We start from the raw sequence: 24,446 nt of genomic DNA on the forward strand, positions 1-24,446 counted from the left end.
AGGACTGGCAATCAACTAAATGTCATAATCATAAAAATTGAGGCACAACACTTTTGCTTCCTCTCCAAATACTTACAGTGGCTTCATAACCATGCATTAAAATGCTCCTAACAGTACTGTTTCATCGTTTTCCTGATTGGGGAAAACAGCTGAAGCAAAGCTTCCAGTAAGGGCTTCCCTGGTGGCACAGTGGTTGAGAGTCCGCCTGCCGATGCAGGGGACATGGGTTCGTGCCCTGGTCCGGGAAGATCCCACATGCCGCAGAGCGGCTGGGCCCGTGAGCCATGGCCGTTGAGCCTGCGTGTCCGCCGCAACAGGAGAGGCCACAACAGTGAGAGGCCCGCGTACCGCAAAAAAAAAAAAAAAAAAAAGCTTCCAGTGAAAGGAGAAATTATGTGTGGCACTGGGATCAGGCTGCTTGGTTTCTATTCCAAGCTCCTCCACATACTATGTGATCTTCAGCAAGTCACTTTAACTTCTCTGTTTCCTTATCTTTTAAAAAGGGGATAAAAATAATACCTACGTCATAGTTATTAGGAGGATGAGTTAGCCACATAAAGTACTTAGAATAGCACTGTAAGTGCTTAATAAGTACTAGTTATTATCACTACAGTTATGATTACAATCATCCAAAAGATAAATTATTTCTAGAAACAAATGAAGAACTTTTGGCACAAAATCAAAAATGATATAATTAATGTTGTCTCTCAGAGCAACTTGCAAAGGACTGAAGCTATGTGTATGCCTATAGTCGCAAAAATGCTGTACTGCTGTTAGCCTTTGGCAGCAATCTATAAATAAACTTAAAATGCAGTTCTAGTTCTTGAACATCTTTCATTCACTTGCTCTCTTTCAATGTGCACATCCATATGATTTGACTCATCTGGGTGCCACTGTGTGGAAATGAGCATAACTTTGTAAAATATAACAAAAATCAGGCCCTTCATTTAGTGCATAATAGAACAGTTTGATGTTGAATGTTCTTAAGGTGCAATTAATTGAATGTTAGCCAATTTATATTTCTCCTTCTTGGAAGAAAAAAATGTTAACTTCTGATACTCTGTTAATTTTCTCCCACTTCCTCTTCCTCCTCCTCCTCTACCCCACCCTACCCCCCACCCCCAATTAAACTCTAAAATCATGTCTCTTGAGTAAAACCAGCCATTAGCACTTGGATTCACTTCCCACCTTTTTGCATGAAAAGTGTTTCACATGGAGAGGTCTTCTTTCACTCCAAGGTATCTTGGAACATTAGGCTGCTAAAAGCTAACATACTTGAAGTTGCACTATGTTATGTTAAGTAAGGTTCTTACTTTATAAAAGTTATTTCCTATATCTCTACTACTACCCATGGTATAATTTAAAAACTCAAGTTTCAAATATGGTAGGCAGTGGAGATGAGGGTGTACTAGAAACTGTATGTCGCAAAACAGAGGCCATACCTTCAAGGCTTGCTGTAGTATCTGGGCATCATTAATCCCAGTAATTTCTCTCAGCTGGTTCAAAAACGTCTGCTGGTGCTAGAGGAAGGGAAAAACCAAAAGTGTTATCTATGAAATCTGAAAATATACAAGGACAAGAAAATAAATGACCTTTGGGGAAAAAAACAGAAAACACAAAATAAACTAGAGTGAAAAACAAAAAAACAATAGAACTTGACAAAGACTGAATAAATTTCATTCTTTTAGGAAGAATGAACCATACTGTGGTAGCCCTTATTCCATTCTCATGTTTCTAAAAGTCCATTCTTCACTGCCTAATTTATGCCTCCCAACAAGAAAAGAAGTGATCTGCCTGATGGCTAAACTTAAGAAGAACTAAGGAAAACAGGTATTCATTGGGCTACTTTAACTAGGGGATGAGACCACAGAATGAAATCCAGGCAGCCCTACTAATCTCTCCCTCTACCTTAAGTCAACCAGCATTGAGGCACCTAGGATGTTTGGAAAAAACATGCCTTTGGCAGGCCAAGCACTAGGTGGATATATTACACCACGGGGATTCTACCCTATTCAAGGAAAAATAGGATCATCTCCATTTTCCAATCTGTCATAAAAGATCCAAAGTAAAATTGATCACTTGCCCCCATTTGCTTTAAATCTGTTTATACTCTATTGATCTATATAATCGACTATACTCTACTGGAGAGAAAAAGAGGTAGGATAAGATTCTACTACCAAAACCCTTCCCTAAACTTCCCTAATTAAGAACCATGCTCCTCCCTACATCTCTGCATTTCTTTTTCTTTTTTTTTTTTTTTTTGCAGTACGCGGGCCTCTCACTGTTGTGGACTCTCCGGTTGCGGAGCACAGGCTCCAGACGCGCAGGCTCAGCGGCCATGGCTCACGCACCTAGCCGCTCCGCAGCATGTGGGATCTCCGGACCGGGGCACGAACCCGTGTCCCCTGCATCGGCAGGCGGACTCTCAACCACTGCGCCACCAGGGAAGCCCCATCTCTGCATTTCTTAAAACAAGTTCCCCAAAACTGTAAGATGGCACCATGAAATAAAGAAAGCTCAATGGATATGACATGGAAAACAAGTCACCACCACCACTAGAATAAAAGGATCTGCTGAAATCTTCTGTCTTCCCACTAAACATTCGTATGTGACATTCACTAAATGTCACTCAGTGTTTCCTCCTCTAGCATCCTGTCCAAGTTCTAGGTAGGATAAAGGGCAAAGGACAAAGGGTGTCTGCTAAATGACTCTGCGTTCTTTAATAAGCCCTATCTAGTGACTTCCACTTAAGGCCTCACTAAGCAGAACAAAGTCACGTCATGTGGCCACTCATACTTGCAAAGGAGGTTGGGAAATGTATTTTTCAGCTAGGCAAAAAGCTTTTCTGCAAATCTGTTGCTAAGGAAAAAGAAAAGAATGTACCAAACAGGCATTGGCAGTATCTGCCATGCCATCAATGAATTTTAATTTCCATAAACATCTTATTAAAAGCTGAGATAACTGAGACTAAAAATAAATTACATAATAAAGTATATAAACAAAGGTCATATAAAATGCCAAAATGAATCAAAATAGTTGAATAAAAGAACTGAACTGCCAAATTCACAGTGCTGAAACATGAGAAAAATAAAATTCTCTTTAGACCTGTCAACTTTTCTACTTTCATTTTAAAAATTACTATTAGCTAGCAACGGAACCACGACTAACTTACACAATACGCAACATTACAAATTAAAGATATATACAAATTTTACAGAAATTCTCCTTATCTAATTGCAATGTCTTATTTTAGTGAACATAAAATATTTCAAAGATTTTACAAGCTTCTTTGTAATCACCCCTACCAGCACTCCAAACTCCATTCTTTACACAGAATATAATTTTCCTCAACTGCAATTATTCAATCGTGTATCAGGAAAAGACTATTGAATACCCCAAAGAAATCAGTCATGTGTACAAATGATGCTCGCTATTATTTATAATGCTGGAAAAATGGAAACAATGCAAATGTCCTTCCACTAAGGAAGAGGTTCTAAACTGTAATGTGCAAAAGAATGCCTTGATAAATTTGTCAGTAAAGGAGATTCCCAGGCGCCACACCCAGAAATTGTGATTCCAGAGCCATCTGGATCTGCTAGGGGATCTGTTAGGGGATCTGCAATTTTAGGAAGCATCTCAAATGATTTTGATATAAATGAACCTAGAAGCACAGTTTGATTTAAGCAAACAACTGTATATTTTTAAATAGCAAATATATAATCTATATAGCAGTTAATCTTTACAAAATCATATTAAGCTAAAGTGGTAAAATACAAAATTTTGTGTGTATATGTTAATAAGTATAAGGTAAGATGTAGAAAAGAATGTAAAACCCAGAAAAGTTTACAGAGCCTGCATTGCATTAGACTCCCAATTCTTCTCCCATCTCTGTACCCACACCCTTTGCCACTTCTCACCCCCTCTCACCAGAAACACGATATATTTCCTTGTTGTGCTGATGATAGGCTTGGCCATGTGACAAGCTTTCATCAATGGCATATTAGCAAACAGTATGCAAGCAGACATGAAATGTGCTTGCATGGTTGGGCTTGCCCTATTGAACTTCTGCAACTTCCTCAAGAAGAACATAAGCTGGGGAGCCCACTTGTTGCCCCAGAAGAATGGGGCATGTGAGAAGAGCCACCCCAACCAACCAATCTGAACACGATGACAATATTTTGGTATGCCACTAACTTTTGGTGTGGTCTGTTACACTGATAGTTGACTGCTAGAGAGTATTATAAGAATACTGAGTATTTTATGAAGAGAAGCAACGTCTAAAACTTTTTTTAATTAATTAATTAATCTATCTATCTTTGGCTGTGTTGGGTCCTCGTTGCTGCGCACAGGCTTTCTCTAGTTGCAGCAAGCGGGGGCTACTCTTCATTGTGTTGTGTGGGCTCCTCATTGTGGTGGCTTCTCTTGTTGTGGAGCACGGGCTGTAGGCACATGGGCTTCAGTAGTCGTAGCACAAGGGCTCAGCAGTTAAGGCTCACGGGCTCTAGAGCGCAGGCTCAGTAGTTGTGGCGCACGGGCTTAGTTGCTCTGTGGCATGTGGGATCTTCCCGGACCAGGGCTCGAACCCGTGTCCCCTGCACTGGCAGGCAGATTCTTAACCACTGCGCCGCCAGGGAAGTCCTAAGACTTTGTTTTCACTTAGTATTTTGTTCATCTTTCACAATAATGTCAGCTAAATATCCTAATAAAATAATTCAGGTGCATGGTTCTTCATCTCATGAATTTTGACTGAAAAATGAAACAATAAAGAGAAAAGGATGAGGGTGGGGAAGAAGGCAGAGTGGGAAGGAGAAAAAGTAAATGTATTTTCTTAACTAAATTAGGAAGAACCAGGGCCGAGATCGAAAGAGGCGAGCTATGAGAAAAATTCTAAGTTAATGGTAGAGAAGCCACCTCATTTGTCAAGTTTTCCCCTTTGTTATTGGCATCTTCCAGCTGTGCTTTTCCTGTCTTTGAAAATTTGCACCTTCATTTCCTACAATTATATGTTTTTGTTGCTATTATTTCTGTTGTGATTAAGACCCTGGTCTTCTTTCGAGGTCTGCACCTTCTTATTTACCAAACTTCAGGTCTGATACACGCTGATCCTCAACTAAAAACGTCCTGCATATGGTTCTCTCCTCCTTGACTAGCGATTTTGGATCCAAGGTGGATCTAACCCACTATCATTTCTAGAATTCCTTTTCTGAGCTCTGAGGTCTTCCTTGTATGGATTTCTTATCTACTACAGTATAAGGAGGTGGGTGCAACATGTTCACACTGCTGGACCAAGAAGAGCAAGACACAATGTTCAAAGAGATTCAATGGCTTGCAAACACCACAAAAATCAATAAGCAAACAAACCAAGACTATCTACAGGCCTTCAGATTCCTTCCTCGATGTAATCTTTACTGAGTGATGACATCCTTAAGTACCTACTACGTGCAAAATCCAGTACTATGCACTTCAGGGAGAAGAAGGCATCAGTAATCTCAATATAAAGTAAGGATCAGAGTGTTTCACAGAAATTCCATCTCCCCACCCCACCCCCTGCCATTCATCCTACGTAATGCTGGGTCTGTTTTAAATCTGTTTAAGTAAGACTACAGCATATTTAACATTGTTGTAACTGCTTGAGAATGCAAAAAATGATCACTGGCTTAAGCCAAAATAGAAGACAAGCATTTATTATGCTCCTGCTGTATGCCAGACTGTTTTAAGTGCTTCCGGTGTATAATCTCATTTAATACATGTGCACGTGCACACACATAAACCCTCTAGAAAGTTACTCTCATTTTATAACTAACAGAATATTTAAGAGACTAATAAGTACAGAGAGAAATGACTGACTAATTTTTCAACTTCCACAGCCCATGTCTCTTCCACATTTTCTCTATGGTATCTGATTTTGCAGATTAAAGATTCAGTGAAAATTGAAAACTCAGCCCAAAAATCCATTACTATGCTGACATAAAATACTTAGATAATGGTACAAGAAAACTGGAGTAATGATGACAAGGCAGGAAAGCTTTCTGTGTTAAGGGGTGAGTGACTCTTAAGTCAGTCCTTGGTTCCTTTGACTGAATTTCTAAATATAAATAAAACTTGGTTTAGTGCAAAAGAAAGAAAGACAAAGGTTTCCATCTTCAGGGGAAAATACGGTAACTCTTAGAATAACCTCTAAAAAAAACCTCAAAATCTCTAAGAAAAGAAGAAAAAAACCCAATTTGATAGAAAATCCCAAAGTATTCATAAACTTCAGAATCACATGCCCTAAACTTCAGAATCAGCATTGCTAGGCACCAAATGGTAAACATTTCAAAGTTGCCTATCAATGAAAGGATTAACTATACTACTGCCTTTAAGGTACATAACCATACATATATCTATTTTTACAAATACCTTCTGCATATACCTAATTAACACTGAACTGCCTTACTTCATGTTATCTCTTACCATAACAAAAAGTTCCCAAACTTCATTGACAGATAATTTCAAGTACATAATATATCCTTCAAGTACATCTTTGTAAGATCCAAACCTGCCTCTAACCAGATATATAAGGAAAAAAAAAAAATTTCATTTCATTAGTCTTTTTTATTTTTATTCGTAATTTTAAGGAGGACAACATGATGACCTTTCATTTCCCTTCATATGTAATAATCTATGACCTCTCTGAGGAATTTTCCTACAGTACAACCCTTCTCATGACTTAAAGGGCCCTTTACATGCCCCAGCTATCTCTAGCTTCACCCTGCACTACTTTCCCCTTCTTCCTCTTCCCTCTTTCATTAGGGTCTACAAAATACTATTCAACTTCCTAATTCAAAGGTCTAACCTTTCTGTTAAGGTTAGAGGTTCCCCTGACACTTACCACAGATTGTAATAACATACTATGTTAATCACCAGACTCTAAATCGAAGAGAGCACAAGACTGTCTATTTCGCTCATCACTGTGTTCCTGATAACTAACTAGTACAGTGTCTGGCACACAGTAGGAACTCAATAAATATTGACTGAATAAATGAATATAGCAGAGTTTGCAGAGGTGAACTGGAGTAAGTCAGATCACAGGGCTTGAACTCACCCACAGGAAGGAGGTACAAACTAATTATTAGAGATGGGAACAAGAAGCATGCGTAAATCACGCCGCTTAGCAAATTTTCTACACTTTCCTACATTGCACCTAGAAGTTCACAGAACACTTTATAACCTAGTTCTGGTCCTGTCAATCCTGCCTGAAGGGGAGTGTACAGTACAATATTGTTCAAATTCCCAACTGCAAATAATTTACATACTAATCTCAAGAAGAGTTGGGGTATCCTTTATTTTCTACTGCCAGAGAGTTAAGGTTTATCTCAATCTTGCTGGGTTAACAGCACTTTATTTTTTATTTATTCAAATAAATTAATCACATACCTCTATGGATGTATAAATCTAAAAGTATGCTTTTTTATTCTTCACTATTTACATTTAGCCTTAGAAATGCTAGAAATTCTGAATTTAAAGTCTTTTCCCACCTTTTTATTGAATCCAGAGCTACAATCTTAAGCATTATGTAATCCCTCCCAAAAAAATAAGAAGTGAAGAAATGAGATACTTTGTTCGCCCTCAATAAATGTTTGTTTCCATCCTTCCTCACCTAAGAGTTCATACCCTTACCTTCCACTCCAGCCCTTCAACCAATCTAACATCTGCATGATGTCCATGCCCCCAATAGAATCTCCCATCCCTATTAACTGGCAGATATAAGACATGCATCAGAAGTAGAAACTCTAAACACAATTTTCCCCAAATATACTGTTACACAGCGCTATAAGCTAAGTTCACACAAAGTTAAATACATATCTTGGCCAAATAAGAACCTAATATCATGAAACATGGTTTCTATGGCAATATGCATTTAGAGTTCCAAAAACCCAACTTGCAAAATCTTTTGGAACTGTGTTTTTAAATTAGAACGCCTATATTATGGAATATGTGGGTAAACAAAACTTCTGTGAATCAAATCATATCCTTGAACTGCAACGTTTTCAGTTTAAATAAAGTATATATTTAACTTGTTTTTGATGCTAATGATCTGGCTGATTCCTAATATACCTCTGTAAGATATATAAAATCTTTGTGTCCAATTAAATCTTTATGTGTCTCTTGGTTTCTGTGCTTTAATTTTCATAATTAACTTTCAGTCCAAAAATAAAATCCCTTATACTAATAAAATAAGTATGCTTTACGTAGAACTTTCAGACTAGAATACTACATAATTCCTAGTAGCTATATGTGTCACAAACAATTCCTTAAAGCAAATACAGTATTTGGTCACACTAATTACATTCATAATACATCCTACTAACTATTAGGAACTCCATTCTTCTAGATATAATGTTAGGTTTAATAAAGCTTTCTTGCCCAGACCCATAAAAGAGCCATTTGCAGAAGCCTTCAGCCTCCAGCACCTCAGCAAACTTGTCTTCCATCCAGTGGGCTTCAATCACAACCTCTCCAGTAAGAACTGAATCTCAGTCCTGGGGCTTAGTAAGACCTCTCCCAAATGTATTCCTTCCTTTATTCTTTAGAGTTCTCTTTGCACTTTAGTAGCCAATCATCTATTACTAGTTCAAATTACTGTGTACTTTCTGTGTCCTAACTGGACTCTTACTCATACAACTTCCTTAAAAGCAATTTTTGTATTCTAATACTACGTTAATGATGCAATTCTGTACTTTTAAGAGAATAAGTCTCAAAAACAATAGGAAGAGGAAAATTAACCATATATGGTAAGTGCTATCCAAGAACCACCGCTTACTGAGCACTTATTAAAAGTGTGTAAGGCACCAGAGATTTCATTATTGTGGGCATGATCAATTAAATCATTGGCCATTGGTGACTGAGCTCAATCTCTAGTCCCTCTCCCCTCCTTGAACTGGGGAGTGGGCTGAAAGTTCTAACTCGCTAATCATAGTGGATGGTTTTTCTGAGGCACAGCCCCCATTCTGAAACTATCTAGTCCCCCAACCAGGAGTTATCTCATTAGCATACAAAAGACAGTAAATTTCTGTGGCAGAAACCAGGAGAAAAGACTAAACATTTACTTTTTATTTTACCACATGTAGCCTCGTACAGCTACTTGCAGATAACAGAAGGCGCCAAATTGTTTGGTTTCTTTGTCCTTGCTCATGGACTTCTCTTCGTTTAGAATGCTACCTTCAATCTCCCCATACATCTTCAACATTACCTCCTCTATGAGGCCTTTCCTGTTCTTAGATCCTCTCCTTGGTCCTACCAATATATCCTGTATATACTTCACTTAACTTCTAATATAATGTATGCATTTCTGGCTCCCTCCCACCAAACTATAAGTTTTTTTATAGTGTATTATTTATTTCTCTATCTGCTTAAGACAAAGAATAAATGAATGGATGGACATGATAATGAGTCGACTGGGTATCTAAGCAGAAATGTACAACAGGAATTGAAAACCTGAAACAAGAGTTTATGTGAGGGTGAAAATTTTATTTTGAAAATACAAACTTGGTAGTAATGAACATATATGACTGAGAAACTACATAATCTCTCAAAGCTTGCAAAGAAGAAAGCAGAAAATCAAAGACTAAACCTTCAAAAACTCCTACAGTTAAGTAGACACATAGTATATGGTATTAACAGCCAAATTTTACCATGCTGTATTGCCCAAACGTAAATAGTTTAAATATATGTACTGAAAGTACACAGCAAAAGCTGACAAGCTTACAAAACTCTTGCCCATAGCTAGGTCTACTTGCTACTGTCTTCTTACCCATCAATTCTCAACTTCTCTGTGTTTGCAGTACTTGTTCAAATATTAAATATTTTTGGCAGCATACTTGAAAAGGTTTAAAACTTTCACCACAACAAAATTCAACAACTCCTAAAGGAAGTGGTAATAATTACAACACAATTATTATTCCAGTACAACAATACTGTTGCATGGTATCTGCAAAAGGAGTTATCACACTGCACAGTAGTATCTCACCCTCTTGATTATCCAGGCACTAAGACATGCTCACAGGCAAAATACTGACAAGTTCCAATACATAATATTTATATGGCACTAACTTAAAATTAAAAGCTATAATTGTTACCTCTTATTCACAGCAAGTGTATTCCACTCTACACTAAATCACAAAACCTGTTCAGTTCAACATTCTGCTTAAGAGATACTAGAATAATTACAATACATTTACTAAGCTATCGCAAAAAAAAAAGTTTTAAACTGATCATACTTGGTGGCACATCTCTGAAGATTTGACAACAAAAAGGCTGAGAACACTACTCTTAAGACAAAGGCTATCAAATAAGTACCAGGGTCACAGATGGAATGTGGATGACAGCAGCAGTAAAATCTATTCCGAATGTTTAATAAAGATACTTTACAAGAATATCCTGATATACATATATTACTTTCCTTGGCTGAAGCTGCAACTGCCAAGTTAGCTTCTGTAAAACACTACCATCTGTCAAATTAAGCTAACCTTGTTATTCTGTTTTTTTAATTTTGGTTACAACTGAGTTAACAGTTGGTTTTTGGTTTCAGTGCATAAAAGCTACACAATAGAACATAATAAATGTATATCTATTTTATATTTATGCAAGCTTCAGTAAAACTATAATAAAAATACTTTAGTTCAAGAAAGAGTTCCAGAAACCTCCTTTCCTGTCTTCCTTTAAAACAGTCCTAACTCAAGGATAAAAAAATACTGCCATCAAGTGGAGTATTAATGGGAAGGAGAAACTTTTCAATAAAGCTGCTGGTTCTCCAGATGAGAAAAATCAACTCGGACACCTACTTAGACATGCAAAATTCAAATCCAATTGGAATAAGACTTAAATACCAAAAGCAAAACAAGAAAAAGATTACACTGCAATAAAAGAGAGTATCTTTATGAAACAGGTATGAAAGATCAAAATAAAGGAAACTAATTACATATAAGACTAAATCAAAATGGACTCCTATTCATGAAAGAACATAAAGGGAGTAAAAAGACATACTGATAAACGGAAAAAGATATTTGCAGAATATGTAAGTTGGAAAAAAAAAGTAGTATATAAACTATAAAGAACTCCTTCAAATCAAAAAAGGTAAAACAATCTCCCCCCCCCAAAAAAAAAACAGAAACAAATGTGAATTTCGCAGGGAAAAAAAACCTTAATGGTCCATAAACATATAAAAAGATAACCAATTAGGTTATCAACACCAGAATGGTTAAGTTCTTGTGTAACCATAAGTATAAATAACCACCACATATGCTCATATGCTTCCTTCTCTATCCCACCAAAGCTTCACATGCTCAGATACCCGGGGTGCCCTCCCTCTGATGCCACAAGCAAAAATGGAAATATCATCAGTTCTATTAGTTCTGCAGGCTTATTACCAACTTGAAGTCCCGGCCCCACTGTGGAAGCCCGGAAGTCAGTTCTGAGAATATGTATGGTACAACTAGAACAGGCACAAAGAGTGTCCATGACCCCAGGAGGCCTGTGCAGAGAGCTCCTTCTTCCCTCCAAACGCTGGAAATTTTAGACCTGAGGCAGTGGACTGCTGCTAATTTCCTTTCAACCCACTTCCTTGGCCCTGTCCTGACCCAAAGCCTTTCTCTAAGGTCTCATGGGAAGACATTAGGGGCCCTCTTTCTGACACACCAAGACCAGCTCAAAGACCTCAGTGGAGGATACAGCAAGCCCCACACCTCCAGCCCAAGCTTGCATGTATTCTGGCTCAAATTATGATGCATAAGCTTTTGTATATGCAGGTGTATGGTTGGTTCTCACATTAGTGCAAGCACAGCATCAGATCCCGGCCACTAATGGTTCTTCATTCCTGGTCCCTCTCTCTACACTCCTCCCCCATATCTTTCCTCTTCACTAAGGACCTAGCTCTCAGCTCTGCAGCCAAACCTGTCCTCAAAGTTAGTGCCACTCACCCCAACAGAGCCACTTCCAGGCTGAACACCACCAACAAAAACCCAACAAATAATAAGTTTCTAGTTCAAAACAAGCTATTCTTCTGTCTTATTCTCACATGGACCAAAAACCGTAAGAAAAGTCTTTCTCTGCTCAATTGTTTACCGGTCCACAGTTCATCCCACCCCATCATTGGTCCCCCAAGTTCTTTCCAAACTTCCAAGCTAACTACAATGTGAAAGTACTTTTGTATCCTGTGGGGAAAAATACACATCATAAAGATTATTCTTGTGTGTGCTATTAATTATTAAAGTGATTAACGTTAGTCTGAGGCATGAAGAAGAAAAGGCTTTTCATTCCTCAGTAGTGAGCATTCTTTATGAGGTATTACTTTAAAAAATATAAAATGAAGGAAAAATTGTGCAATTTCATTTTGTTTTGTAAGCATATCAGTACATGCTCCTAAGTGTTTTACCTCTAGGAACATCTTTAACTTTTTTGCCATTTTCAGACTTGGAAAAATAAGTAGCTTTTGTTATTGCTGATCCTGTGAGAATGTAAACCTGAATAATAAGTGAGAAACAATACTTAAAAGTCATCCAAAAATAGCCAATAAGCACATGAAAAGATGTCCAAAACCATTAGTCATTAGGGAAATACATATTGACACCACAATGAGGTACCACTACATACTCATTAAAATGGCTAAAATATAAAAATTGACAATACCAAGTGTTAACAAAGATATAGACCAACTGGAACTCTCATACATTGCTGATGGGAAGGTACAATGGTACAACCATTTTGAATAACCATTTAGCCATATCTTACAACAATTCCACTCCTATGTATTTGTCCAAGAGAAATACTTTAGAAGTACATCAGGTAACAAAGTAACAAACCGTCCTTTAAAAACAGCAATAAAAAAGGATGTGAGGCAGTTAACAGAGATACCATAAAACATTACTAAAACTGGATGGAGAAATCATGGGGAAAATAAGGGAGGAGGATTAAAATGAAGTCATCGATAAGTTTTTCCACAGACAAAAGGCAGGCTGGGACTTCCTTGGTGGTGCAGTGGTTAAGAATCTGCCTGCCAATGCATGGGACACGGGTTCAAGCCCTGGTCCAGGAAGGTCCCACATGCCGCAGAGCAACTAAGCCCGTGCACCACAACTACTGAGCCTGTGCTCTAGAGCCCACGAGCCACAACTATTGAGCCCACATGCCGCAACTACTGAAGCCCACACACATAGAGCCTGTGCTACGCAACAGGAGAAGCCACTCCAATGAGAAGCCTGCGCACCACAACGAAGAGTAGCCCCACTCGCCACAACTAGAGAAAGCCCGCGCAGCAACAAAGAGCCAATGCAGCCAATAAATAAATTAATTAATTAATTTTTTACAAAGGCAGGCTAAGGACATGGGGGGGGGGCAAGGACCATAGGGTCCTGCTCTGTTTCACTATGACAAGATCAGGGTGTAGCAAGAAAACTCTGGATAGCTGTTTATAAAGGTCTCCTAGGGTGACATTAGCTTAGAAATTATTACAGTTAAGGGTGTGATCTTACACTATCAGTGTCCCAGAGTAGACTGGCATGTTTTAGTCCACAAGAGTAAAAAACAAGAAAGAAAATAAACCAAACCATTTGTTCATTTGTTGGGGGGTGAAGCCGAAAAAATAAATAAATTTTAAAAAAGTAAATAAAAGCAGCAATAAAACAAAAACATCCACTATCATCACTTCTAAACAACATTTATCATATGTCTTACCTAGTATAAGAAAAAATGAAATTATAGGCATAGAAATTGCAAATAAATAAAACTGTCATGATTTATTTATGATATCTTTTATGTAGACATTCCAAAATTATCTATGAAAGTATTAGAATAAAGTTTAGCAAGGTGGCTAAATATAAGATCACTATTCAAAAGCTAGCTGCATTCATATACACCAGTAACAAATAACAAACATTTTAAAGCACCACATATTATTGTTATCAGAAAGTATCAACTACATAGGACAAACAATGTGTAAGAATTCTACTGTTAAAATTATAAACTAAAAAAAAAAAAAAATTAAAGAAGACCTAAATAAAAAGAAGTATACCCTGTTCATGGATAGAAAGACTCAATATCATAAAGATGTTAATGATCCCAAATTGGTATACAGATTCAATAAAATTACTAAAAAACTCAAACAGGGTTTTTCAGAGAACTTGGTAAAATTATTCTAAACTTTCTAAGGAAGATAAAGTATCATAATACTTCGGCAGAAGAGGGGCAAACTTATTTTTTCAGTACTAGAGATTACTATGAAGCCAAAGCAACGAAGACAGGACGGTATTCACAAAACAAATGACAGAACAAAACAGCAGAGGGTGAAAAAAAGCATTTTCCATAAAGCTTTTATATACGACAGAGATGGTATGTCAGTTCAGTGGGGGAGAGCATTAACTTTTCAGTAAGGTAAGATTAACAACAACAAAAAATCATATACAAAATAAAAATTAAATTGGATCCCTACCTCACACCAGGTACAAAATATTAAGTACAGACAGAATAAGGTCTAGATGTTACAAACATAACTTTAAAATTCTTACTACTATATAGATGAATTTCATTTATATATCAAGGTGAAAAAAGTTTCCAAAGTTAAAACAACTAAAATTAAAAACATATACCTTCAGGAATTCAGAGCAGCAATAAAAAGGAACTCAAGGGGAAAATGAAAACAGGATTCAAGCTGATTACAATCTCAAATGAAAATGGAGAGATGCGATGAGGGGACTATATGGTTAGATATAGGTTACTTTCAAAGTTCTCACTTGTGTTTTAAGTAGTGCATTCAATGTGTGCTTATCATTAAAGATTAATATGCTATTTCATAAGTAAATAAAAACATATTTGCATAGAGAGCTGATCATGATCCAACGTTTATGATTAATTCAATTCTGTGTACTTCAGAACCAACTAGTGTATACATTATTAAAACAAACCCACAAAAAAATATCTCACCACCTGTGGAGGGAGTAAATGCAGAATTGGCATTACAAAAATAATAATGTAGACAAAGTTAAAAGTTATCCTAGCACATAGAGCAAAAAGGGAAAGAAATTATAAAATGAAATTTGAAGCAAGGTAGAGAGATGAATGGTATCTAATATTCAAATAATGTAGTTTCAGAAGGAGAAAGAAAAAAGGAATAGAGTAGAAGTAATAATTCTTAAATATATATCTTTTCCCTGAGAAGAACACTAAAGTTTTCAGATCAAAAACCCTCGCCAGGATGGTTAAAAATACACACACACACACACACACACACGTGTGAAATTTCTGCACTCTAAAACCAAAGAAGAAATCTTATAAGCTTATACAGAGGGTTAACAACTTATCTACCAAAAAAAAATCAAACGGTATTAAACTACACAGAAAAACAGTTAAAATTAAACACCTATTTTTAAAAAACTTATTAGCTACTAACATGTAATACAATTAAGTAATATTTTGATGAAAGGTATATTGTAAAAAATTTTAAATATCATCATTTAAATTAGAATTCCATATTATCCCAACAAAATCAAGAATGCTATAAGTAAAAATATGCTAAAAATATGCTAAACAGTCTTATCTTATTGAGGGCACAGGGAAGGAGAGAAAACTATTAATTATTTACAGAAAAAACATGCTTAAATATATTCGTTTAGAATTAAAAGAGCAGAAAAGGCTCTTTAAATAAATCAAAGTCAGAGGGCGATAAAAGGATTAAATTTGTTATCACTATATATGGAAACGATGAAATCTTACTAAAAGACCAGCAAAAACACAAGTTTGGATTAGATCCATTAGAAATACAAAGATAATTTGATGAAATTACATTAAAAGTAGAGACGTCAGTATCTCTCAGAATTTAAGACATAAAGAAAAAAACATGAAATATTCAAATGACACTATAAGTGTTCATTTACTATATAAATATAGAACTCTATAACTCTCAAAAAATACATATCCTTTTCATATGATCATTAAAACCTCATGTACAGGGCTTCCCTGGTGGCGCAGTGGTTGAGAGTCCGCCTGCCGATGCAGGGGACGGGGGTTCGTGCCCTGGTCCAGGAAGATCCCACATGCCGCGGAGCGGCTGGGCCCGTGAGCCATGGCCGCTGAGCCTGTGCGTCCAGAGCCTGTGCTCCGCAGTGGGAGAGGCCACAACAGTGAGAGGCCCATGTACCGCAAAAAAAAAAAAAAAAACAAAAAAAAAACCTCATGTACTTAGTTGTAAGAAATTCTTAATAAATTTCTAAAACTATTACAGATCATATTCTCTAAACGCACTGTTTCAACTGTGGTGAAACTAAGAATCCACAATTTTAAAAATGCAACAAAAAAAGCAAAACAAAAAATATTTTTAAACAATGAAAGAAAAAATTTGAAAGATACTAGTCAAAATTTGGAAAGCGTAACTAAAACTTGCTCTAAATAAAATGGTCAGCCTAATATAGTCCTATTCATCAAAACTTCAAAGTAACAAGTACTTAGTTTGAAAGATCAAAAACAGTTAAAAGCTACAAATTTTGAATGGTTTAACCTAATGCTACACTAAACAATTCCAAAAGTGTAGGAAAAAAACAAAAAGCTTTCTAATGCTTTTATGAGCTAACCTGAATAGCCCATATACATATAAAAGCAAACCTTGGAACCAATCTCATTTAAAAACAAAGATTCTAATTTTTTTTTAATTTAGTATACTGAATTTGGAGGCATCACGACTGAATGCGATTTTGCCAGAAAGCAATACAGATTAATGGTTAACAGCAGAAGCCCCTGAGTCGCGTGGCCCAGAGTTTAAATCCCACTCTTAACATATACTAACAATGAAATGTTGCTTTAGTTCTTAACTTCTCTATTACTGTTTCCTCAACCGGGACATGAAGGTAAAAAAAAAAGTCTCCACCTAAAAAAGTGGTTGGGAAGATTAAATGAAAATAAGTTATAAAACTTTTAGCACAATTTCTTAACATAGTACCTAGTAAATATTCCTTCTGTTACAATCGTTCTTATTACTGACATATAAAATATTATCAGTTGTTGCAAAAAAAAAACAAAGACGAGCTACCCTGGTGGCGCAGTGGTTGAGAGTCCGCCTGCCGATGCAGGGAACACGGGTTCGTGCCCCGGTCCGGGAAGATCCCACATGCCGCGGAGTGGCTGGGCCCGTGAGCCATGGCCGCTGAGCCTGCGCGTCAGGAGCCTGTGCTCCGCAACAGGAGAGGCCACAACAGTGAGAGGCCCGCGTACCGCAAAACAAAACAAAACAAAAGACATGTGATAAAGAGTCAACATCTAAATCTGATTTCAAAGCATTTTAAAAACGTATAACTGTAAGGACATTTCATATTACAATGAAACAATACATAACAGAAACTAGTATTAACCCTAGTAGTATTCTGTAATCTTAGCTAAAACAATAAAACAGTTTATGAGTAAAGAGGTGTAAAGATTGACAAAGAGGAGGTCAGATGATAATTATTTGCAAATGATATGGCCTGCATACAAAGAATATTGAAGAATATCAACAGAATATTAGAACTAATGAAAATTCATTAAGGCAGCTGGATACAATGTTAGTATAACAAATCAAAATTAGGTGAGAAAAGAAAGAAGTAAAAAGGGAATAAGCAGCTGGATCCCTTTCTCTCTGCAAACCAAGTCTTATGCTAATACCAAGATAACCAACTATTTCATACTAAAGAATATCCATTTTATATAATGGTTAGAGTGATTTATATAATGTTAACTGTCCCTTGAAATGTTGTATTATATTTTTATAACTTTAGATAATACCTAAATTAGAAAATACTACATTATTTTAACTAAGAAATTTACCCTGAATTCAGCTTGTATTGTTTTGCAAGTTTTGTTTTAACTCTTAATTTGGTTAATCTGTGACATCCTTCCCACCTAACCCCCAGTATAACTAAGTGAAAGTTGACTGTTGATCCCTAAGATTCCTTCTGCCTCCATCCTCTACTATTTCTTTTTTATCCTCCCTGTCTGGAATAAATGTATGCTTTGCTACACTAAACACTCAGATCTTAAAAAGTTGCTCATGTCTAATCATACTAACTTTAAGGCTTTAAAAGAAGATTCAGAGGCATTTAATGACTTGCCCAAGGTCATAGAAAGGTGATTTAGATCAACCCACATCCTAGTCTTTTCACTACACCGCCTTTATTCTAACAGTTGTCCACAGTTTCTCGAGCTTTCATCGTTTCTCAATAATGTTAAATCGTGAGATTCAGTTAGGGAACTAAAATAACCCCTGCACTTGCATTCCTTTTAGAAAACACTCACTCATTCATCAAATATTTACTGAAACCTACTAAGTGCACGAAGCTGTTCTAAGCCCTAGGGTGAAACGAAATAGGCAAAATACCTTCCCTTATGAACCTTATGTTTTATTTAACTCAGGAGAATACATTTAATGAAAATAGTATCCAGCTCACTTAACTCTACAAATTAATTTGGTCCCTGAGAGGAAGGCTACTATATTGCTGCCCTAAAGAATCCTTATTTGGTAGTGTATACATGTCAATGCTACTCAGCCGCATAGCACAGGAAGATCAGCTTGGTGCTCTGTGACCACCTAGAGGGGTGGGATAGGGAGGGTGGGAGGGAGGCTCAAGAGAGGATATGGGGATATATGTATGCATACGGCTGATTCACTTTGTTGTACAACAGAAACTAACAAAGCATTGTGAAGCAATTATACTCCAATAAAGATGTATTTTTTTTTAAAAAATCCTTATTTGGGACCTGAATCTATGAATCAAATTTCTGAGATGCAAAGATCCTACGCTTAGGTAAATATCAAGCACAAAGGCTGAATACACATGTTCAAGAACAAAATTATGACAGATTTTAACTGTAGCTAATCTGCTGCCAACTCCACCTCACCTGTATCATCTTAAACCTCAAAAAAACAGCTCTCTGCAGTTACAAGTAATCTCATAACTCCCTGCCATGGCTAAACTTGAGCAATCAAGCAAAGAACACATCAGAGGAAAAGACAGCCCTTGCCTTATGTTACCCTGTGACAAGCTACTCTGTAGGTGACAAAAGACATATGAGTGTTGTGCTTTTTTTTTTTTTTATCATACATCCTTCTGGAAGAAAAAAAAACTTGAAAAATAGAAAATTGTTCCAACTACCAAAATATGGCTCTTTATATAAAGCTAATATTATACATGAGCATACAACACACAATTTTTTAAAGGAGAGCAGAAAACAGGCTAAGATTTTGGTTATGCAATATGCACTAGACAACTCTCGTTTTACTAATAATTCATAAAGTTTCTAATTTAAAAGCAAAGAGTTTCACTTTTGTTTCTTCTAAAGTAGTTCATTTCCTAGTTACTAGCTTGAAGTCTACTTCCTAGTTACTAGCATGGTGGATTTAAATTGTCGATTCATTTTAAGTGGATGGTTTAAGGTATTTGAACCTATACGAATATTTTTAAATAGTTCTGAGTAACAAAGTAATAGTATATTGATATAGAAAGCAAACACATTACATGTTTCTTTTAAAAATAATACATAAACACCATGATGAAAGTATAAACATAAATGCAATTGTATTGCTCTAAAAAAATGTCCACAGTATCAATGAGATGATCTGACAGACACACACGAAAAACAGCATCATAATGGTAATATTTTAGACTAACAACTACTCCCTTTGTTTAAGGAGGGGACTCAGTAAACTAGGAAACTGGACTTGGTCGCCAGGACCACTTTCAGTAATTTGATTCTTGATTCACAATTTTATGCATAAACCTCTGAATTGGGCAGATCTGCATTACCTAATTTTATGCTAAAGAAGTACTTTAGTCCAAAATCAATTTTAAAAACTCACAAATTTCTTGCCAATGTTCAAATTTAAGAGATGTGAAAAATATGAGTTATATTTCCCACTTTGAAACACATAGCCTTTAATATTCAACTTTGGAGAGAACTATAAACAGAAGCGACACCAAACCTATTAAATATTGCTTAGTATACATATGACCACAAGATCCTCCTCTAAGTGTTAAGACTTTGTCATACTCAACATCAAAAACTAAAGTTTAAGGTATTCCAAACAGAATGGAGGGGATTAGGAGATAAACTGTTCTAAACTCCCATTATTAAATCTAGAATTATTTCACTGTAAATAAACTGCAGTCTGCAATAGTCTTCTAAATTAACCAGTACAGCACACAAGAGTTCCAAAGACAAGTTTCCCAAAGCGCCTAAACTAACAATGCACTATCCTTGCTTTCCAAAATTCTTGAGCATCTTCAATTACCTCAAGTACTATAATAAAATTCTAAAAATAATCTCAAAGCAAAAACTTAGCAAGCTGAGTGTATACACATAGTCAGCAGGACAGCAGCCCTTATTCTAAAATCAAGCACAGGTAGGATATAACAATGCCAAAACTACAACAGGGTGGGGCATTCACTACTCTCCCAGAAAAATCAAATATACTTTTGGTAGCTGCTCTCTGTAAACGCTGGTTACCCCCATAATTCCAAGACGAGTAAAGCAATGTTTTCCTTTTGCCCAAAATGCTTTTCACACCAATGACCACCCCCCCCAAAAAATATTAAGTCATAGCCAACTACTTTTCAGGATATGGTGCAAGCCGTGATAGTGCACTTGAGATTCTGAAAGCAAAATCTAGAAAAAAAGTAGCATCTCTCATTACTTAACGTAAAAGATCTGAAACTTCACAGACGCAGATTTTTTTCTTGAGTGACCATTCGAATGTGTGACTGAGGCAAGAGTAAAGGGTGAACGATGGAACAAGGTCAAACTTAGGGGACAAAGGATTCCTGGAATAAACATGGCCAGAAAGGTTTCCTTAAGGGACAGTTTCTATATTCAAAAAATAAAAAAAAGAAAAGAAAAAGAAACGGAAGGAAGGAAGGAAAGGAACGAAGGGAAGGAAGGGAGGGAAGGGAGGGAGGGAGGAAGAAAGGAAAAGGAACCAACCAAATCCTCTTTTACACCGAGTCTACCTGGTTAATGTACCTGTCCCGCCAGGCCGACTATTCAATTCTGGTGGAGACCCTTTTGCAAAATAGCAGGCCTGGAATGCTTTTACCTTGGAAATAAAAACTGGGTTCAGAAGGGATGACAACCGTTTATTCCTTTTTTAAAGAAGAGGAGGAAGATAAAGTTTAATTAAGAAGCCATATAGAGGAGTGTAGGAATGTGAGGTCGCGCTCAACCAATACCCGGCACCGTCTGTTACAGGAAAACAATCAAGAAGGAAGTGGACTGAAACACGCTAACTACACCCCGCTTTCCACACGCAGCCCGGAACTGGGCGCGACGCCCCCAAAGCGGGTAGGGGCGGGGGGCAGCAAAGGGGAAGCCCAGGGCAGCGGAGGCCCGGGCGGCGGCGGGGGAGGCCGGGGAGGTCCCGGCCGAGGCGGGTGAGGGCGGCATGTCAGAAGGAGGAGCGGGGCCGGGCCGCACCGGCTCGCGGCTTCGCCTCACCTTCTGCGCCGCGCTCTGCTGCAGCACGTTCTGCTCCACGGTCATGGCCCCCGCAGCGCCGGCGGCGACACCGGCGGCGGCGTCCGGCTCCTCGAGCCTCCGCCGGCCCTGACTGCCACGCTCCGCCGAGCTCCAGGGAGCGGCGCGGACGGCCGGGGAGGACAGCGCCCCCGCCAGCCAGGCGCGAAGGCGATGGCGGCCGGCGTGCGCGGGCACCGCGGGCTGGCGGCGAGGCGCAGACAGCGAGGGCCACGGCGGCGGCCCCACGACTCCGCGCGGCCCGCCTCAGCACGGTTCGTCGGCCGCGGCCCGGGCCATGAGCGGGCGGCGGACACTCGGCGCGAGAGGGCGCGAGCAAGTCCGGACGCGTCACTCTCGCGCTCCTTCGCTGGCGCCTCGCGGGCCACTGCAGGGAAGGGAGAAGGGACAGAGGGAGCGGCCGGAATGGCGCTGTCCTCCTCCTCCCACCGCGACTCCTCCTCCCCTCCCTTCCCCCAACAGTCGTCACCGCCCCCGCCCGGCGGCTCCTCCCGCGCCGAGCCCCGCCCGCCGGCCTCCCTAACCCTACATTATGACCCGCGGGGCGGCGGGGCGGGGCTGAGCCGCCCCGGAGCCCCACCCCCCGTACCCGCGCTCCCGGGGGTGGAGCGAGGGAGCGCCACGTGGGCCGGACCTCGGAGCCGCCCCTGCGGCAGGTTGCGCGACGCCTGCCCTTGGCTCCGCGATGCTCCAAGCCGAGGCGGGAGGGCAGCGTTTCTCTCTGTGCCCAGAATTTGTTAGATCGCTGGCTTTCCGAACTCCTCCAAGACAAAACATTTCTCTCCAGGCCGCATAACGTCCCAAAACCGCTTTGGGTCCCGAATCCCAGCTCCTTTCTGTCTCTGGCCTTTCTAGGAATTTCACAAGCAGTATACTCGCCGGAAGGGAAAAGTCAAGTGTGGTTTAAGCAAAAGGCTGTCAGAAGCCCTTATGCTGGAATGTACTTTAATCCTTAACTAATCATTACGTAAATGAATATTGATATTCTCTGTCTACTTATTTCATTCAAACATGTGCCAGTCACTGCTAGGCTCTGGAGAAATAAGGTATATTTTCCAAAGGTTTGATATAAATGAAATACGGTCTACACAACAGACAATATTACAAAAGTTTCACTGCCTAGATGGTACATCACCTAATATCCCAGTTGCCAAACAATTATCTGTTAACCACCCTGCTTGGAATACTTGACTATATGTGGCATTGTAAGGAAAACCTAATATTGAGAAAGCAATCTGTAGCCTCAAAAATATCATAAGTTTCAGGAGCTAATCTGGGGATAGGAAGCAAATAGGGACGTGAGGGTGATGGTGTGGCGGGAGAGGGGGAATAATCAGTGCGTATTGTCACAAATACAATGCACACATATGCAAATCTGGATATAGTTTTTAATCTGATGGCAAGAAAAGCAAGTTTGGTACGTGATCATTGAAATATCAGGTTTTATTTAATAATCATGGATTACAGTAACTCCTAAGTTTTGTAATCAATCTGTGCCCTTTACAAGCTGTCTTTGCTCTGCACCCTTAGATGTCTTCAATCGCTTTTGAGGTCTTTCTCTTGAGTCTTCATGTTTATTTGCTCATTTGATTTTGACAGATTTTGACAAATTTTATTTTACATCTTTAACAGAAGAATTTGAAAGGTTGTGAAGTGGTTGGAAACCCAGAATTTTAAGGAACAATGCAACAGTTCTGATAGAATGCACACATTTTTTATAACACTGAGACCCAAAGAGGGTGACTTGTCAACAAAAGCTTACTACAGCCAATTTTTCCTCATTTATAGATGAAAATTCTTTCCACATATCAACTCCAAGTTTGTCTGTGTTACAGATTTTTTTTTTAATCTATCCAGTTCATGACATTTGAATTTAAGAAAGTTAAATTTAACATACAAATTTGGTACTGTGGTTTTATAAGGATATTGCCAGATACTAAAGTTTAGTTTCTAGAATTTGGCAATAAATGTTCCCCTGAGTTAGATTTTATTTTTTATTTTTTTATTTTTAGTTTTTTAAACACCTTTATTGGAGTATAATTGCTTTACAATGGTGTGTTAGTTTCTGCTTTATAACAAAGTGAATCAGCTATACATATACATATAACCCCATATTTCTTCCCTCTCGCATCTGCCTCCCTCTCACCCTCCCTATCCCACCCCTGAGTTAGATTTTAGTTCCACAAAAAATTATCTTACCAGTGCTTACTATATTATTCCCAAATAAAGCTCTTTATAGGGTAGTTTGTACCCTAATCACTTTTGATGGTTTCCTATTTAATTTTCTTTAAATCTTAATTGTGGTTTTGTAGAACTTTGAGAAGTAAATTTCATGTTTCCTTATAGGTATTTTTTTTTTTAGAAAGCATACAATCGGAAAGAATAGAGGATAAAAATGTGAGAATTTGAGATAAATTTGCACATAAGACGCATTGCCAGATATCCTAAATCATTTTTAAAGTGTGCCCCAATATCAGTTTTGCTGTTCATGCGTCAGCCTTAATATGGATGGTTGCTGGAATTATATATCCCCATTATATTATTTAATAATTCCTAAATTATTGCATTGCTCTGGATTGTTGACACTTAGGTAAGCAAGTGAGGTGATAAATTTCATATAAAATTTAATGTTTAGTTTTTTAAATTTATTTTTATTGAAGTATAGTTGATTTACAATGTTGTGTTACTTTCTGCTGTACAGCAAAATGACTCAGTTATGCACATATATACATTCTTTTTTAAACTCTTTTCTATTATGGCTTATCCCAGGATATTGAATATAGTTCCCTGTGCTATACAGTAGGACCTTGTTGCTTAGTCATTCTATATGTAATCGTTTGCATCTACTAACCCCGAACTCCCAATCCATCCCTCCCCCATCCCTGCTCCCCCTTGGCAACCACAAGTCTGTTCTCTATGTCTGT

General features: G+C 38.1%; 1 protein-coding gene across 6 annotated transcripts in view; it reads right to left on the reverse strand.

Annotated features, from left to right (window-relative positions):
• Positions 1–21,649, reverse strand: part of USP25 (ubiquitin specific peptidase 25) — a 181,415-nt gene extending 159,766 nt beyond the window's left edge. For 2 of the 6 annotated variants that reach the window (XM_022575863.3, XM_089910377.1), the window contains exons 1-2: positions 17,054–17,188; positions 1,443–1,520 (exon numbers count right to left, since the gene is read on the reverse strand). Coding sequence is in view for 4 of the 6 variants with exons in the window: in XM_089910380.1 (XP_089766506.1) it covers positions 1,443–1,520; positions 17,054–17,188; positions 21,484–21,528 (258 nt within the window). In the remaining 2 variants the exon portion in view is untranslated. Of the gene's footprint in view, positions 1–1,442; positions 1,521–12,412; positions 17,189–21,483 lie in introns of those variants that run through there. The other 4 variants (XM_089910380.1, XM_089910381.1, XM_089910378.1 and 1 more) reach the window with 4 other exon arrangements.
• Positions 21,650–24,446: the final 2,797 nt, after the last annotated feature.

This window comes from Delphinapterus leucas, chromosome 4, assembly GCF_059928025.1.
Source record: "Delphinapterus leucas isolate spDelLeu-1000000601 "Yukka" chromosome 4, BTC_Dleu_Yukka2, whole genome shotgun sequence".
NCBI lineage: Eukaryota > Metazoa > Chordata > Mammalia > Artiodactyla > Monodontidae > Delphinapterus > Delphinapterus leucas.